Source organism: Callospermophilus lateralis, chromosome 1, assembly GCF_048772815.1.
Source record: "Callospermophilus lateralis isolate mCalLat2 chromosome 1, mCalLat2.hap1, whole genome shotgun sequence".
Lineage (NCBI taxonomy): Eukaryota > Metazoa > Chordata > Mammalia > Rodentia > Sciuridae > Callospermophilus > Callospermophilus lateralis.
Window position 1 is genome coordinate 74761929 of NC_135305.1, and position 19554 is coordinate 74781482.

Genomic DNA, 19554 nt, shown 5'->3' on the forward strand with positions numbered 1-19554 from the left:
AAAGGATCAGGAATGTAGACTTTTAGACTTGAAAGTTTGTTGACAGTGTTGACATTTTATTAGAATTAAGACTTTTTTTTTTTTCTAATCAATAACCTTATGGAAACTCTGGAAATACTTCATCTGTTAAAGAAAGTAAACAAGTTAATTTGAAGTTTCCATAGTCACAATTGTTTGATTGTGATTTTATTTCTCCATCTTTAAATATTTCAAAGAAAATGATTTTGTCCTTCAAATTTCTATCTGCTCCCTATGATTTCTTTGTATTAAAAGCAACAGCTGTGCGGATGCAAAGATTTTTCCAAGTAGAATTGCTTTCTAAGGTGAAGTCTAAAATTGAGATACTCCTGCCATATTCTCTTGTCCTTTCTGTTTTTTTCTTCCATTGTGCAAGGGACCTATTCAATGGATAATTCTAAAACTCTTTTCTTCAAGAAAACCTGAAAATGATTTTACATACAAGTCCTTATACATTCAATCACTTAAAATTCCGGATGTTTGCCTTAAAGTAGCCTTAACTCTAAAGTCTTTGTATTATGGTAAAGAAGAAAAGGATTTTAGGTTCTGACTCATTTCTGCTAATGATAAGTTTTCATTCAGGGTATATTTCTTGAGTAATGCTTTTGTGCTAAACATCATCCTAGAAACTGTGAAACAGTAGAGAATAGTATCAAAAAGTTCCTCGCCTTCATGGAGCCTATTTTCAACTGTACTTCGGGCAAATCTCTGTAAATAGAAGCAAAAATCAAAAGATGAGTGAATATGTTGCTAGAAGTTCATATGGAGGGAGCATATTTCTCACCCATGCATCTGTGAGTTGTTTGTGGATTAGCTGTGTCTTGTCTGGGTCCAACTGGGCTCCATATGTTTTTTCATTCTGGAACCCAGACTGAAGGTTCCCCTCTAGGTCATTCTGTCCTCATGTCAACAACACAGGGACTGAATTGAACCCTCAAGTGCATAAAACTTACCTTTTATTGGCCAAAGGAAATCACTTACAGGCTTGGCAATGAGTAGGAAAATCCAGTCCACTGATAGGCTACTTCTGCACCCCTGCAGATAGAAAGCAAGGAAGGGAATCTCTTGATACTATTGAAAAATAGTGAGTGGGTGACTGGAAACAAAGGTACAATCTATTTCAACTTGTCCAAAAAGACTGTTACTCCATGTTAAAAAAAAAAAAAAAAAAATCCTTTTTGAAAACACATGTTATTAAGATGTTCTTACTAGATTTATATGTCTGTACATATTTTGGAAATGAGAAGCATGGGTGGTGGCTTCTACCAGATGTCCAGCAACATAAGCTGGTTGAGAACAGAGTAGCTGGCAGTACACTAGAACTGTGCCTGCCTGGCATTTGCTGATTCAACACATGAATGAGGACCTAGAGGATCCATTTCATTTTCATGGTTTCATGAATCCATAGAACAAATTCTCTTTAAATCTTAGCCACTACATACTAGAAAACAGTTCAAGGAACTGGAGATATTGAAAGGAAGCAAACAAATAGACTTTCCTTTATGGAGCTTACATCCTATTTAGACTAAACAAGTAAAACATTGAAATAAAAGGTGACAAATGCTATGGAGAAAAATAATTAGGGAAAAGCTAAAAGGTGTCAAAATTTGAGACACAATTTTCAGTAGTCAGGGAGGCCAATATGGCAAGGTGACATTGTGCAAAGACTTGAAGAGATGAGTAAGTGAATTATAGGAATATTTCAAAGAAGAGTATTCTGGAAAAAAAGGAATAGAAAATGCATACTCCTTGAAACATGGAGTGTTAGGGTTAGCAATAGGAGAAAGTTGGTAAGGCTGAGAGTATAGATTAGCTTAGAGAAGCAGCAGACCATGTAACTAAAGGACTTGGGCTTTTATTCCTAGTCAGATGGAAGCTGTTGGCATTTTCCCTGAAGAATTGTATGCTTAATATGATTGATTCTTCCTGCTGTCACTCTGATTGATGCATTGGGAATAGGCTCCAGAGCAAGGGCAGAAGAGCAGGACAACAGGGACTGAACTACGGATGAAATGGTGGAGATTTGTACAAAGGAAGGGTTTTTAACAAACATAGACCATGTTCTAAACCAAAGCATGGCATGGTATGGTTTAGACTGTCTTTACCTCAGTTTAATCTGAATAATAATTTTCAGTATATCATATAGCATTTATAATGACTATGGATATGCTTCATAAATAAATCACAGGTGTTATATATGATAACATATTGCTCTGAACATGACTTTAGATCAAACTTTGTAATTATACTCTCCATAAGAATATTGAGTCATATCACCAAGTAACGGAGTAAGTATTGACTTTGGTGCCAACTGCTCTGACCTTAAATATTATTTCTAGCTGTAGAAATTGGGTTAAGCTTCTAAACCTTCTTGAGACTTAGCTTATCCTGCAGGAAAAATTTTACTTACACAGTGATTATGAGAAAAATGCCAATATATTTTGAAACCCGATAAAATTAAATACTTCCCTCCCCTAAATTTGGAAGCTCTTAAGTGATAGTTGAAATAATAGTGACAGAATTTCAGTCTGTGAAATGTTTGCTTTAACATGAATGTGTGTTTGATAGCTGCTCCCACCAACTCTGTTCTGACATTTTGAAACTTCTGACTCAAGGGAAATTATAGGATGAAAATATGGGGAATATTAAAAATTAAGCGCTGGTATAGAAACCCTCTGGCTATGTTTCTATATGGGGTGGAAAAACCTATTGCACATCTCTCCACTGAGACTTATATTGGAGTCACATAGCCTTTGGTTATAGATATAACCAATATAAAGTTTTGGATCTTTTTTTATACTCTGCAGCAGTTTGAATAACATGAGAGCTTTGAAAATTGCCTTAATTTCATAGTTGGGTGTTGGAATTCACATAGGATTAGATCATGACTAAGTGTTACTGAGATCCTGCCAAGCTTTGTAGGGTAAAATGAAATGCAAGAAAATATGAGAGCAGCTATGTTATATTGCTCTTTTTTAAAAAAATCATTATAATTATGTAATAAACTGGAGAGTTAGTGGGAGATGGTTTAGATTAGCTCTGGCTGTGAACTTAATTGAGAATCGCCATTATTAGTAGACAATGTCAAAATTCTCCATAGCTCCTGAGCTAGTATTTTAGAATAATAGCATTTTCTCAAAACAAGAATAAAGATCCTTAAGATAATGGTCAGTGTTGTTTCTCTAATATTCTCTCCAGTGATTATATACAACATTACTAAAACTGACTTTTTTCTAGTAATTGTTAAGCAAACAGTGTAAATATCTAATAATTTCAATAATTTTCTTTGTTTATCACAATTCATATACTATTCAAAGTTATTATCTTAATTGCATTTAGTTCAGCCAATTTTGTTCTGTATTTACATATACTATCATTAATTAAAATAAAACAAGAAGGAACTGATAGTTTAAAATGAATGAAACTATTTTATCAAGGTTGCTTAACATTCTCTTTATAAAATTGCTACATTTGAGAAAATACTTAGCTCAATAAATATACTAGAGATTTATTCTGGTTTTTTGGGAAGATGGGAGAAAGAGCACTGGGATTGAACCCAGGGACTCTCTGCTGCAAAGCTACACCCCAGCCTTTTTTTTTTTTTTTTTTTTTTTTTAACATAGAGTCTCACTAATTTACCCAGATTTGCCTTGAATTTGTGATCCTCCTGCCTCAACTCTCAAAGTCACTGGGATTACAAGGGTGTACCACCTTGCCCAGCTTAAGAAATATCTTAAGCAGTATTTTAAAATGGAAGTTTTGACCTTTATGCATATAGAAATTTAAATAGTTTGTTGTGTAACAGTCTCTTTTCCTTTTCTTTCAGGAACTCTTTCCAGTAAACAGACAGAGTGTGGATCATTTTGCTAAATACTTCACTGATGCAGGTCTGAAGGAGCTTTCAGATTTCCTCCGAGTCCAGCAATCCCTGGGCACCAGGAAAGAACTGCAGAAAGAGCTCCAAGAGAGACTGTCTCAGGAATGCCCAATCAAGGAGGTGAGACACCATAGGCAGACACTGTCATGGTCAAAATAAATGAATGAAAGTCTGGAGGTGTCACTCAGTGGTAGAGTGCTTGATGAACATATGTGAGGCTCTAGTTCAATCCCCAACACCATACTGTCAAAAATATATATATACAAATGAGAGGAATTATGTAGGTCATGTACCACAAGCTTTGCCTCCCTACTATTTATATGAGTTCAAAGTATTGATTCAGAATCCTCTATTTTAATACATTTTAGGGGGTATACGAAATTAATGTTTAGTTTACCTAAATGACTTATTTTGCCAGGCTGCTGTGATTATGAAGATATTTCATCTGATAAATGGATTGACTATTTATTCTTTGAATACCCTTTTATGTGATGGTTTTTCTGTTTTATAGTAAATTTTCTAACCTGGTTAAGCATTTGATTAGTGTTTGGAATCAATACGTGATATTTTGTGCATCACTGGGTATGAATATGTAGGGTTTATTTATTTAGTTAGTGGTGCCAGGGATTGAACCCAGAGCCTCACACATGGTAGGCAAGTGCTCACCACTGCACTCTAGCCTAAACCCTAGGCTTTATATTTGAAGAAAAAAAAGATAAGTTGGACTAATTTCTTGTTTGATCTCATTCATAATGGCTGTGTATCTCTATAATGGAGAAGTTGAAGAGTTCTTCCTTTTCCCACTTACTCCCAAATCCCTACCACCCTCTACCATGCTGTAAGTCCTACAGAGCTCCTTATGTGATTGAGGGGTGGAAAATTTCAGATTGATACTCTCTAGCAGGTGGAGAGCTATTGGAAAATGAATATTATTAGCTCATGGCAGAAAGTCATAATTTTCCATGTAAGGAAGAAAAAAAGTTAAAACAAAAAACACTGTAACACTTTTAGATGCAGGGATGTCTCCCTTTTTTGTGGGCTCCCCGCCCCCTCCCCAGGCAGCTTGGGGACTGGAATTACCTGGCCACTTGTGCTCTCGATGTTCAATCCACTGATGCTATTTCTGCAATCTAGGATGGAAATAAAGAGGGTGCTATCTTTTCACTTAAAAAAGAAAGAGAAGAAAAAGGTTGTACTAATACTCACAAAGTAGTGTACTTGATGTGATATGACTCTTAATCACATCTAAAATCCTAAACTCAATTTGTGATTTTATTTCAAAAGGAAAAAGCATTCCCGATAAGTTTGATATACAATACATTGTTAGACCAACCTATAGTCCATACTGTCAGAGTTGAGAATAAATTTACATATTTATATATAATTCAAGTGGGGTGATAGCCAGTTGAGTATGGCTGAACTGATGTATACCAAATAAAGAAAATTGACTTTGCACTTCATGATTTGTTAAAAAATTAACTTCACTGAGGTGGGGGCAGAGAGATCAGCAAAAGTATTAATAAGTTGTAGAGAATGGGCTTAGGCAAACCCAAGACATCACCCATCAAGAGGCTTAACCCTGAGCTATAGGAGGCAAAAATTCACAGCCCCGTTGCCTTCGTCAAATCCCAAGAAAGTCAAAATTGGTTCAGATGCTGTGCTCTGGGAATTAATCATTGTTTTCCCTTCCTCTTATAATCTGAGAATACATTCCATGAAAGAAAGAACTGGACAGAATATTTGTTACCTGTGTCAAACCTTTTACTGCCCAGGCAGTTAAGAGGGCAAATTTCCATCTGCCTGTTGCTTTCTGACCCTCTTTCCATGAAATATAGGTGGTACTTTATGTCAAAGAAGAAATGAAGAGGAATGATCTTCCAGAAACAGCAGTGATTGGACTTCTGTGGACCTGTATAATGAACGCAGTTGAATGGAACAAGAAGGAAGAACTTGTTGCAGAGCAAGCTCTTAAGCATCTGAAGGTAAAAATCTTAGCAAGGAATTTATCTCAGCTTTGGACCAACTGAAACTCTTTAACAGTTTAACAAATGGGTTCTAAATGTGATTTTCCATAATCAGGCTAAACATATACTTCCTAATTTTTTCCTTTTCAAATATCCCACTACCTAAGATGTTTCAGATGTAAGAACATATAAAATATCTTAGCGTATGTTCTTATTAAAAATAATATCAGAAAAATTCATTAAGTCATTATATTCAGTGTTTTATATTAAAGAGAAATATATCTAACTATTGGTTTTCTATCTGTTCTGTATGAAAAAAGATATCAATTTTTTTTTGTTTAAATAAACAATGAATTGACATTAGAATTTGAAAGTATCTGAGTGGTCAAAAAAATCAACTTACTATATTTTGTGTATTTTTGAGCGTAGTTACATAGATTTTTTGCTTTTGTTGGCTTCTCCCTATCAAACTATATTAAAGCAAGTGGAAGGTTTAGATCCTGCCTTTAGGTATAGTTTTTACACTTGAGTTGGAAAGTCGGTGTCAGAATGTAAACTAGGTGGAATATAAGTCATAGAAGATGACTGTCCATGTTCATGAGAACAGAGGAGTACACTGTGCAGCTCAGGGAAGGCTCTTTAGAGAAAAGCGTTGAGTAGGGACATTTGAGGTGAAGGAAATAGTAGGAACAAAGCCTTCCAGATGACCTGTGAAGGTTCTGGGATGTCTGTGAAGGAGAATCCCACTCTTCTTAAGGCAGAGCCACTGACACAATAAATAGTGTACAAGGGCGTAATTCATTTTCACAATACCTATGACACACAGTGGGCCCAGCAGTTACCTTTAATACAGGCAGAGTCTCACATTTGGTGTTTTCATGGATAGAGTGAGAGAAACCCAATAAGATACTGGGATCATAAAATTTTTGATTGGATATAAGACATGGGTGGCAATTCCCCCAGTGAACGTTTTCTAAACAAACCTCCGGATCATTGTTAGGATTCCAGCCATGCTGGCCCCATACCTCCCACACAAGTAACAAGTTCTACCCTCTGCTTCGGTCCTAGCAATACGCTCCCCTGCTGGCTGTGTTCAGCTCCCAAGGCCAGTCAGAGCTGATCCTCCTCCAGAAGGTTCAGGAATACTGCTACGACAACATCCACTTCATGAAAGCCTTCCAAAAGATCGTGGTCCTCTTTTACAAAGGTATCCATCCATGTGGTTCCACAATGGTGTTTCTGAATTTATTGAAGCCCTTCAAGGGCAGAGCAGCTTCTGTTAATGGGAGAACAGCAAAGATGCCAGTTTGTCAAAGTTTTAGTGAGAAAACCATATCATGTGGAGAGGAGGCACAGGCCATGTGGGCACTGCCTCAGGAACTGAGTCCTGATCAGGCTCCTGGGCACTTCTCACTGGTGGAAGATTCGAGAAGACAGGATGAACTGGCTGTTTCTTGGGGGTTGTGAAAGAATGTAATTACATAAGATAATTGAGACTGCTTTTGAATTGTAACAATTAGCTCTAATAACAATGATTATCAAAACGCTATATATATTATGTTCAGGCCTTTTTAGGTGCTGTAAAGCTGACTTGAAAATTACTGAAATAATTAGGCTTTTCACTTGGCATTTTAGTTATCTGGCCCAGTCATTCTCCTATTTTCCAAGAAAATGAGTATTTTTAGATTTTCACAGTTAGTGTCTTTTCATTGTATTTGTAAGGATTAGGTTGCCTTGACAACTGGCACTAAAAATGAATGTTAAAAGTTTTAACTGATCTCAATCTCTATACCTACAGCATATAAAAAACGATCCTTGACTATTCTGTGGCCTAGATTTGCATAGTTTTATGGGGGTGGGGGGACTACCTAAGAGACACTTCAAACATCATAAGATTCTCATCAGAAGTTATTGCAGCTGGGCACAGTGGTTCAGGAGGCTGAGACAGGAGGATCGCGAGTTCAAAACCAGCCTCAGCAAAAGTGAAAGTGAGGCACTAAGCAACTCAGTGAGACCCTATCTCTAAATAAAATACAAAATAGGATTGGGGATGTGGCTCAGTGGTTGAGTGCCCCTGTTTAATCCCTGATATACCCCAAAATTAAAAAAAAAAAAAAAGAAGAAGAAGAAGAAGTTATTGCAAACATAGATGGCTAATATCAGAAAAATCAAAATATAAAGTAATAACACTAAATATTTCCCTTTGATGTAGTCTTAAAATTGTCTATTTTGAATGATAACTTGGGAATCTGGTATATAAACATTTTACATTATTGCTTAGTAGCTATTCTTAAAATGTTAATTAAGCATTAACATTTTACAATTAACATTAACATTCACAATTGATTTTAATTGGCCTTTTATATTCTTCAAATGTACACATCTTGTTCACAAGTGTTTGAGTGATATTTTACTTTTGGCAACCACTAAGTTATTCAACAACAATTATATCAATAGGAGAACGTGATACCTGCTAATCTCTTTTCAGTTGGCCATAGTCAGGTCTTCTTGATTAGGGTTTACTAAATTACATATAAGGTGACCCATCAGAACCAAACCTGCAGGTCATACTGCCAACTCACTTGTGATACCCAGCAACCATGAATGAGAAGTGTGACATCTTTCTGCATTATGGTTCTTAATAACAACTTCTGCCTGGGAACTCACTACTTTGAGTTATTTCTTCTTTTTTAGTCCTAAATGAAAAAGGGACAGTGACCTGATACTATAAAATAACCCAGAATTAGGCATCAGGAAGGGAGGCATTAGCTCCTCCTTAGGACATTCATTAACCAAGTAATTGGCTTTTAAATAACCTTAGTTGGTAAGATCAATGGCCAGTCTGAGCAGACCCAAGGGAACATGAGAAAAGTGTCAACATCAATTTTATTCTGCTTATTTTTGGAAATGAAATCAAGAAACTTTTTTTTTAATAGAAACCTAAATTATATTCTGAGATGTTAAAAATTTCTAGGTAGTGTCATAATATTCCATAAGCTTTATACATAGTTTCCTAAACATGAAATAATTACATGTTTTTCTGAATATGGAATCCCTGAAGAATGAGTGTTACTGTTTTCTTTCTTTCTATATATAATATATATAATACACATATAATTAGATATCTCACATGGCTTGTACTCTCTCCCATCTCTTTCTTTCTCGTCTTTTTTTTTTTTTAATATTTTTTTAGTTGTTGATGGATCTTTAATTTATTCATTTATTTATATGTGGGGCTGAGAATTGAACCCAGTGCCTCACACATGCAAGGCAAGTGCTCTAACACTGAGCCACCACCCCAGCTCTCTCTCGTCTTTTTTAACCAGTTTGACATTACTGTGTGTGACAAACCCTGTGTTGCAGGAGGCATGTATTTCACCTGTCTCTGAGAATCTGCATGCCTTCATTCTAAATTTTATATGCCTTTCAGGCATGATGAACAGTGAGTTTTAAAGCGTTCCTTTTCCAACTCCAGTGAGCATAGATACCTGGAGTGCTGGTTAAAGCAGATTCCCCAGGGGTTCTGGCTCAGTTTGTCCAGGGTTGAGTTCAAGATATTGCATTTTAACAAGGTTCCTACTTTAAGGAGCATTTTGCTTTAAAGCAAGCTTTCAAAAATGTCATAGAAGCCATTATTCCTTTTTCATTTTCTTCTCTCTCTCTCTTACACACACACACACACACACACACACACACACACACACTCTTTCCCCCAACATTTCCAGAACTTGAGGATAACAGAAATTTAGAGATATGATTAACAATGTCCCTATAGCTAAATGTTGTCCAATGCCATTATTTAAAGATTTTTAAGATAGAAATGGTACAATAAAAGTGAACAAACTAAATCACGCCTTTCAGCTATAAAAGAAACTTGTGATTAGTCATTTAACAAAGGTTTACTTTCTATATTAAAATCTAGAGTTTTATATTCCTAAGACAGTGGGAATAAATAGTAAATCCGCTGTTTTCAACCATCACATTATTCACTTTTTAAAATAATTTCTCCCTTCCTTTCTCCTGAAGGTAAATGCCACAGTCTCAGCATATCAGTCTATAAATAAAATTGCCTTCTCAGGTACTATTATTATCTCTCTCATGGGTTTTCTTATTTGCAGAAATTTCTTAGGTTAAATTCTGTCCCTCATGCAAACTTTTCTAAAAGGAGAGTCTTATTCTTGTTCTATTAAAAAAAGTAAGAAAGAAAAGGAAAGAATAGCCTTGTTAGCAGATATTCCCAGCATTAGAGGAAATTTTTGTGTTCCTGAGTGACATCATTAATTTTAAAAATTCTGAATTTTTTAAGTTCTAAGCAATACAGTTTTAGACTAAACACCTAAATAGCTAGCATTTTTTAAAGCCTAGCACTTTTTGAACCACTTTTATAATATGGTCTCTTTGATCATTATAAATACCCAAATTTTAAATTAGAACTCTACAAATTGAGAAATGATTAAATTTTCTCATCAACTTATTTTATTTGTCCATTATACATGTATTAAATATACACAAAATTTCTGATCTTATATTAAATGCTGAAGTAGCTGCCTACTTTCTGAATTTCAGTATATAGAAGAAAACAGAATTACAGTCCCCATGTCAATTGCTAAACAAGCCTCTCACAGAGGGTGTCAATAATGGTAGGAAGACAGAGAAGGGAACCTAACTTAGGGTTGAAGCTCATTTGGAGAAGAAGAGAAAGCACCCAAGGGGTGCAAATAATTGCTGCAGACATAATGAGGAAGATGGCCAGATGGAAGGAAAAAATATATATTCTAATCTGGGGGAACTCAGTGCAATTGTAGAACGTGTCCTTTTGTACTCTGCTTTCACTGATGTTGTATGTTGCTGGTAGGCACATTTGGAAAAAATCTCAATAAAAACTGAATGGTTTCCCAATTCTAATTAACCCCTCTCCCCACTTTTCCTTATTAGGAAAAAAAAAATGCTTCTCTTCATTCCTCATAGATTAGATTTTTCACTAAATAGATGTTAAGTTTGTTCTTAAACTTTTTAGTGTTCCGGCTTTGCCTCGTAAGTTGTGCTGTGTGCTGCTTTGGTCTCTTTTGTTATTAATTCCCTGATACTAGAAATTTGTTCTTCCAGCAAGTATTTATTACTAAATTGGGTCTTAATATCTAAGAACTCAACTTGCCCTGATTATCTGATGGTATGGGAACAGTGCATTTCATAGGCTTTACTTAACATTTTGTGTTCTTCTCATACTGTCGATGACAAGCTTTTTAGTAAATGCATGGCCTCTTTCAGCCTCTGTGGGGCAATAAAACACAGGAATGCTCTCTCAACCTTCAGAAGGAAACCCCAGACAAATAGTATCACTAAACAGCAGACTAAATCAGCTTTCCAAAACGTTCTTTTTACACCCCCAGTTCACTAAGGTATGGAGAGAAAATAGAATCTCCCTTCACATTTTTGTCACATCTTTTAATTCTGTTTTTTTGTGTGTGTTTTATAACATTAATAATAATAGCTTAACACTGCATATATGTGGTTTATAAGCTCAAAATTATCTTCCTGACAGGGCTGCATAAATCACAAGCATCCTAAAGATACTTCACCAATTATATAAAAGGGGCTTTACAATCCCTAATTAGTGTGCTTGAAAAATCTCTTCAAGGCAGTCCTCCACAGTTACTGTCACTTCCTGAAGCCAGAGCTGCCTACTCCTCACCTGTGAAAACTGGCCTTTGATGTCTAATGGAAATTTCTATCATCCTTCTGAGTAGATAATGGAGAGCAGCAAATGCAAACAGCTAAGAAAGACTGGAAGATAAGAGTCATTCTCTAGGACCTCTGAGTATAGCTCTTGGAGTTCAAGCCTTATGAATGAATAAATCCAGACTTCATTTACCCAATGTGTGGTGCATTTAATGATAAAAGTAAACCAAAAAACCTGTTTTCTAAGACCGATTCATGTCCATTTGTAGTCAATTTAGTCTCCAGTTCAATTCACAAGCCTCTTTCAAGAGCCAATTTCTTTTTACAAGGAAGGAAGAAAATAACCCTTAGTGTTTTTTCTTATGAAATGGTTAATTTTATTTTAAATAAAATAATATTGAGGGCTGGGGATGTGGCTCAAGCGGTAGCGCGCTTGCCTGGCATGCATGCGGCCCGGGTTCGATCCTTAGCACCACATACAAACAAAGATGTTGTGTCCGCAGAGAACTAAAAAATACATATTAAAAAAAAAAAAACAATTAAAAATAATGATAATATTGAATCATTTTCATAAAGCAAAATTATATTTTACTTGCAATGTGTCATTAGAATAATTTGTCAACATTGCATGAATTTATAAGCATTTGTAATGGATTTGGTACTAGTGGGGACAGTAATAAATGCTTATTATATATTTGCTATCTCATTTCTTATTCAAATCCCAAACAACAATCCATGGCAGACCATTAGGCTGTTATTTCCATATTTGCCTTTCTTTTTTTAACATTAAATAACCTCAATGGTAACTTGAGAGTATGACGGTACATGGTAGAGTTTAAAGTTTTAGTAATAGGTGCTTAACACTTTTTGTTTAAAACCTGTAGGAAATTTATCTACTGTGTTTCTGTTTTTCTTGTAATGCAGTACAAGGATAATATTATTTATTTGATTTAGGTTAATGTGCTGAATGAAAGTAAATGAGTGATTTGGTGATGGCCTAAGTGTAGCACTTTGGGTTATAAATGTCTTGATCCCACTGCATACCCAAGAAGGTCATCTTTATGTCCAATTATTAGCATCATTATTGCACCCTATCTATTTCCCCCCCTTTGCCAATTTCCCCTAGAAAATAAAATCCCCTTAAAAGAATAATCATTTGAGGTTGCTCTTTAATCAAGATATGTTTGAACTTGGCAGGACACAGAGTATTCTAAAATGCTGGAACTGCTGATTCATTTGCAAAATTACATAATAACCCTACTTCCTACCAGCAAACCAATGCTGTAGATTTCCACATGCCATTACCCAGCTATATGCTTGTGTTATATCATGCCTGATAAGATGCCATCATCATCAATAAAGAAATTACTAAACTAACTATTAGAATGTGGCACTATGCTACTTGGAAATGAGCTTAGATCTTCTGGTAAGTTTCAGATTGGATTTCTTTTAAAATGGAGCTTTTTATTAAGAGATCACTTTGTACTAAGGTATAGGATCTGAGGTTCTTTTGAAATATGATAGTCAATCTGGGGATGTGGATCAGGAGTAAAGCACTTGCCTACCATGTGTAAGGCCCTGGCTTTAATCCCCAACAGCACAAAAATAAGTTTAAAAATGAAAATAAAACATGACATTCATGTAGTAACTTTAAAATCTTTGACTTGAAATTGCAGCTGATGTTCTCAGTGAAGAAGCAATACTGAAGTGGTATAAAGAAGCACACGTTGCCAAAGGCAAAAGTGTTTTTCTTGACCAGATGAAGAAATTTGTTGAGTGGTTACAAAATGCAGAAGAAGGTATGCTTTCTTTCGTTTAACAACTTTGGGGGTCATGAGGCAAATAGTTTATCATGCTTTAAATTATATACCTCTTTCACTGCTCTCCCCAGCCCTTGCTTTATTAGACTAAAATTCTTATTCTTTTTAATTTTCTTTTCTTTTTGAAATAGGATCTTACTCTATGTTGCCCAGGCTGGCCTTGAGCCCCTAAGCTCAACTGATCTTCCCACACCAGCCTCCCGAGTACTGGGATTACAGGTGTACACCTCTGCACCTGGCCCAGAGTTTTTGATGTGTCTCCCATATCAAACATTTTGCCTATATCTTAGTGCTCCTTCCTAAAATCAAGGCAGTAAAAATATCTAGATGGTACAAAGTTTAAAAAAAAGAAAAGAAACTAATCATCTATCCTGATAGGGGACAATGAGGAAGAAATAATTAGCAGATGTAAAAGAAAACAAATATATTTGGCTTTATCACACATTATAGAGCTATGTGGATTTTTATAGCACCTTTACCAGTTAACCAATATTAAAATGTGAACACAAGGTAAAAGATAATAATGGATAAGAATAAATTTAAGTAAGAATAAAAAGTTGGCCAGGTTTGGTGGCGCATGCAGGTAATCCCAGCGGCTTGGGAGGCTGAGGCAAGAGGATCACAAGTTCAAAGCCAGCCTCAGCAATGGTGAGGCACTAAGCAACTCAATGAGACCTTGTCTCTAAATTAAAAAAAAAAAAAAATACAAAATAGGGATGGGGATGTGGCTCCATGGTCAAGTGCCCATGGGTTCAATCCCCAATACGGAAAAAAAAAAATAGAATGAAAGAGTCTATATTCTTCAGTAATACATATGAGCAGGTTGCATTTTTCAGAAAGGCAGCATTTCCCTTGAAGGCAAAAAGGAGTAAGAGTTTGCTATCAGCCCCCATAGATATCTGTTTTACCTAGTAAACAGTAAATGGGCCTGGGTCCATGACAAGGTTGGAGGGATGGTGATTAGGAATTTTTTCATGATCTTATTTAAAGGAACCTGGCCAGAAATACCTGACTTTTATCTTGTCTTCTCTCCTAGAATCTGAATCAGAAGGTGAAGAAAATTAAAGGCCCCAGATGAGCACAATACCTAGGATTATGACACACACTTTTTGATTGGGAACCTGATGCATTTGGGAAGAGAAACTTGGCTTCAGTTTTCACAAAGGAAAAAAAAATAGGATAGGCTTCCCTTGTGCAAAGGGGAAATGGTTTCTGTTCTTGTTTTGTTTTAATGGAGCCCTGAGGCATTGCTAGGACACTTGGGACTCTACCTCTCACTCACTGTCTGCTAACTTAAAGCCATTCAACCAGGAGTCCAGTAGGAATCTGAAACTCAATACTCGGCAGACTCCTCTTTTTTAGCTGTATTTTTCAGGTACTGTGTGGTGAACGCCCCACTGGTGTCTATTACAGGGCCACTTTGGTAGTTGTGTATCTGCTCGTGTATGTGATTTGACAAACCAGTTTTTTAAAATAAATGGCTTTTTTAAAATCTGCGCTTATATTCTCAGAGCTTTCATTTCTTTACACGGCTTCTCACACAAGTAGATTTCTGCCATTTTGTCCACGGTATTGAATAATTGCATTTCTTACCATCTATAAAAACTGATGTGTGCCTTTTATAATCGTTAAGTAAGTTATAAGTTATCTCCATAGTGAAATAGAAATGAGCCCAAAACATATTGTCATATTGGCAATAACACTATGAATTTCTTAATAATAATTATTATTAAACATGTAAAATATAGTTCCATAATTCTCATGTTTTCCTCAGTTCTATTTCTTCCCTATTTAAAGGGGAACTAACAGCCGGGCGCACGCCTGTAATCCCAGTGGCTCAGGAGGATAGAAAGTTCAAAGCCAGCCTCAGCAATTTAGTGAGGCACTAAGCAACTCAGTGAGACCCTGTCTCTAATAAAATACAAAATAGGGCTAGGGATGTAGCTCAGTGGTCGAGTATCCCTGAGTTCAATCCCTGGTAACCCCACCCCCCCAAATAAATAAATAAATAAATAAATAAATAAAGGGGAACTAACAGATATATAGGCATATTGGTGTTTGTTTATGTTTATTTATAAGTGGGTGATTTGATTCTCAAAATTATCCTGTTCTCAATAATAATATGAAACATCTGATCATTTGGGAAAGCTTACAGTTTTATTACATAAGTCTTTCTTACTCATCAAAAACCTAAGATATATGACCCAGTTGCAGTGGTGGTTGCCTATAATCCCAGCTGCTCCAGAGGTTGAGGCAGGAAGATGGAGAGTTTAAAGCCAGCCTCAGCAACTTAGCAAGGTTCCAAAACAGCTCAGTCAGTGAGACCCTGTCTCTAAATAAAATACAAAAAGGCCTGGGGATGTGTCTCAGTGGTTAAGCACTACTGGGTTCAATCCCTGGTACAAAAAACAACAACAAAAACAAAACTCTTTAAGATACTGCCCTAATGTTGTTAGGGCAATAGTAGTCTCCAAGAAGGCAAACGTTTTATATAAAAAAAGAATCAAAACAAAAAGGAGATATTGGTAACTCCAAGATAAGAATATGAAAATTTTTATTGTTAGCTCATCATCCTGTAGCAAAAGATGCTTCCTAGTTTTCTCTTTGTCTTCAGGAAGAAAAAAACATGTTTTCCCTATGACCTGCCCACACACCTAAATCATCTATGTGTGAGAATGTTATTTTTATTACACAAAAAATGTGACAGAACAACTTTGGCCAGAATGACTGGAAGTCACAGAATAAAGAGTTCTATGGGTACCCTAAGGTGCTTAGCATACCTCTGGATACACATTTATATTCTTTCCTAAAACTGACCTACTGGATAACATCTCTCTTTCATATGCAAATTTTTCCTTCCCAGTCTCCCACTTCACAAAGGCCCAACTTCTATTTAATAAAAGAAACTTAAACTCACTTATCCCATTATGGTTCACTGCCCTGGGGATGAAAAGCACAGGGTACTAAACAAAGGGACAACTCTAGAATGTATTGTTCTTAAAGAAAATCTCCACTCTTATGTTCTTATGTTCCTATGACAAGTCTCCATTACCTATCTTTCCATCTAAAACTTGGAGTTATGAAATTAAGTGGTATTCCCATTACAGAGTGTGTGTTAATGTGCCTTTTTGGATTGAAAAAGTAAAAATTTTTAATTAAAAAATAAAATTGGCCAACTAATTTGACAAATGTCTATTACCAGTCAGGATACACAACAGGAGGTGTGCTTCAAAAATTCAGTCTGCTTCTGAAATATGCTGACAAATATATTTGAAGACTTTGGAAGTTATGTGCAATTTATTTCTGTGTTGACTGTAAGTTTTACTTTATATGTTTTACACTTAGTTGTGTATAGGGGAACATGAGAAAGTTCGAAGGCCCCTGCTTTCCAGCACATTTGACTTTGCCCCATTATTTCTATGGTAACCAAGCTGAGGCCCAAGACTGCACAGGTGTCCAAAGGCTTAGACTCAGCAACCAAGATGGAACTTGAAGCCCCATCTTTAGACACCCACACCTATGGTCTATTTTAATAACGTACTACACTTTTAGCAAATGTGTTTTTAAAACTTTCAATTTTGGACTCAAGATGTGGTCATGTGCCCCTGGGTTCAATCCCCAGTACCAAAAAAAAAAAAAAAAAAATGAAAAATCATGCCACAGGTGTACTAAATGCAATGATGACTGTTTACTGTCTTAGTAATAAAACTGGTAAATTAGAACATCCGAGAAAGGGACCAATTAGCTTATGATGAATCCTTATCAGAGACTGAGGTAGGCTCAAAGATGTTCATAATGTATCATCAACAAAAAAAATGAACAATTTTTTTAAGAAAGGAAAAATGTAACTTAACCAAAAGAATATTATCTCTACTAAAAAAACTAGGTAAGGTGTAGTTCAGTGATAAAGTGTGTGCTTAGTGCATGAACCCCTGGGTTTGATCCCCAGGGTCAAGGGGAAGAAAAAGAACTATGTGTGTATATATAATATACCTTATAGGTACATAGAAAAAACATAAATTTAATAATTATTGTGAATAATTGTTTTTCTTAACTATGTTTCAGGCATGGGTAGGAAGAAAAAGATCATTTTTTTCTACACATTTATTGGTATTTCTTTAAAAAAGATCATCCAATATCTTCATAATTTAAAAAAACTTTATATATTTAAAACATTAAAGAGCTTTTAGAAGAAACTGAACAGTATTCACCCATAGAGAAGATCATTTCTAATATTCTTATATTTGTAAAAAGATGGTTTTGCTTCATTCTTTAAAAATCAAGTCCTTTTAATACCAGGTTGTTTGTTGGGGTTTTTGTTTGTTTGTTTTGTTTGTTGTACCAAGGATTATACTCCATGGGCATTTAACCACTCAGCTACATCTACATCCCTTTTTAAACTTTATTTGTTTGTTGAGACAGGGTATCACTTAGGGCCTCACTAAGTTGCTGAGGCTGGCTTCAAACTTTTGATTCTCCTACCTTAGCCTCTCTAGTAGCTGGAATTGCAGGAATGTACCAGTACATCAAGCTCTATACCAGTTTTCTACCCTGTTATTTAATAGTATTCTGTAACATTTACCATATCAACACAGTAACTATTCTTCAAAAACATGGTTTTTAAATGTAAATAATTGTTTCTGGTATAGATGAGGCATAATTTTATTATTCTGTTCAGTATATGGTATTTTATAACATTACTTTTAAAATTGCCATTTAAAATATTCTTTACATAAATTATTCATTCATGGTTTTTAAAACGAATGGAATTTGGGTCAAAATATTTGAATATAACATGATCCCATTCTCTGAATTTTCATTTGTACATTTGAATGCATTTAATTTCCATTTGGGGCATATTTTGAAATGATTATTTCAGTGAGAAGTGAAAAACAAATTTTGCCAGGCATGGTGGCACAAGCCTATAATTCCAGTGAGGCAGAGGATCTCAAGTTTGAGGTCAGCCTCCACAACTTAGCAAGATCCTCAGCAACTTGGTGAGACAGTGTCTCAAAATACAAAATAAAGAGAACTGGGGATGTAGCTCAGCGGTAAAACATCACTGGGTTCAATCTTTAAGATCCCCCGCCCCCCCCCCCCAAAAAAAGAAATGAAAAATTAATTTGTTGTTACAACCTCTAAAAATAGAAAATAATGGAACTTTCTGAATTCAGCAGTTATCAAATTATAAAATTTTGGAGAGGCAGAGGAAAGTAAAAATCTTTCTTCTTCAAGCCAAGAAACCAACAATCATAAAACACATCAGGTCCCACCTGATCACAGGGTCACTGGTTTGAGCCAATGTGTGTCTCATTACTACTTACTAACACACCTCCCAGCACAGGCTCCTCAGTGATCTGACCTCACCTGCTCTGAGCTAATGGCAATTATTTCCTTTGCTGTCTGTACTTTAGAAAAATGGTGGACTTCAAGGTCTCTTCTGGTAGATACCCCTGCACTGCTATGGCTCCTACTTGTGGAACAAGTGCTTGCATAATATTTTTTTCCATGAAAAACAAGTTTTAGAGCTGGTCTTCACATATTTAAAAATTTCTACACTTTGATTTTGCGTGGTTTTTACCTAGTATTAATACATGTAGAAAGATACATCTAAGTCTACACCTTGAATGGAAACAGAACACACCTATTTGATCAGCAAATGAAGAAATCCAACGGAACTCCCTCCTGCCTCCTACCAATCCTAGTCTCCACCCTCAAGGAAAATTCTGACCACATAGATTCCTTCTGCCTGTGTTTGAAGTGGATGCAGTATTATTTTGTTAATACCTTCTTTCATTCAACTTTGTTTTGCTTTCTGTGGTTCTCTGTGTTTAGTTACTTTCTGGTGAATGATTAAGCAAACACGGTTGATCTACCAGCAATAATGTCCAGCTCTTTCAGCAAGAACACATGAATCATGAAAGCATTGTTTTTAATGAACCAGAGGGTTGCCCTGTTCTCTTCTGGCACAGAGCATAACTCCTAAGCACGTTTCTGTTCTTCGGAGATAGTTTGGGATCACAGGCTTTCCCTCTACTAGTCAGTACAAAAAGAAAATGATCTTGGCTTTCTCTGAAAGAGTAGTCACATTTTAAAGAGGCAAGATAGATTTTTCTAAAGAAATCATAGATCACTGTGGCTTCAGTTTGTATGTCTTACCACATTTGACTTTTGCTGCTAAGGACAGGAGAGATGG

General features: G+C 35.7%; 1 protein-coding gene across 2 annotated transcripts in view; it reads left to right on the forward strand.

Annotated features, from left to right (window-relative positions):
• Window positions 1–14854, forward strand: part of Bzw2 (basic leucine zipper and W2 domains 2) — a 56692-nt gene extending 41838 nt beyond the window's left edge. For both annotated transcript variants that reach the window (XM_076863170.1, XM_076863178.1), the window contains exons 8-12: window positions 3845–4015; window positions 5731–5877; window positions 6928–7066; window positions 13215–13337; window positions 14395–14854. In XM_076863170.1, coding sequence (XP_076719285.1) covers window positions 3845–4015; window positions 5731–5877; window positions 6928–7066; window positions 13215–13337; window positions 14395–14423 — 609 coding nt within the window. In that variant the 3' untranslated portion in view covers window positions 14424–14854. The remainder of the gene's footprint in view (window positions 1–3844; window positions 4016–5730; window positions 5878–6927; window positions 7067–13214; window positions 13338–14394) is intronic.
• Window positions 14855–19554: the final 4700 nt, after the last annotated feature.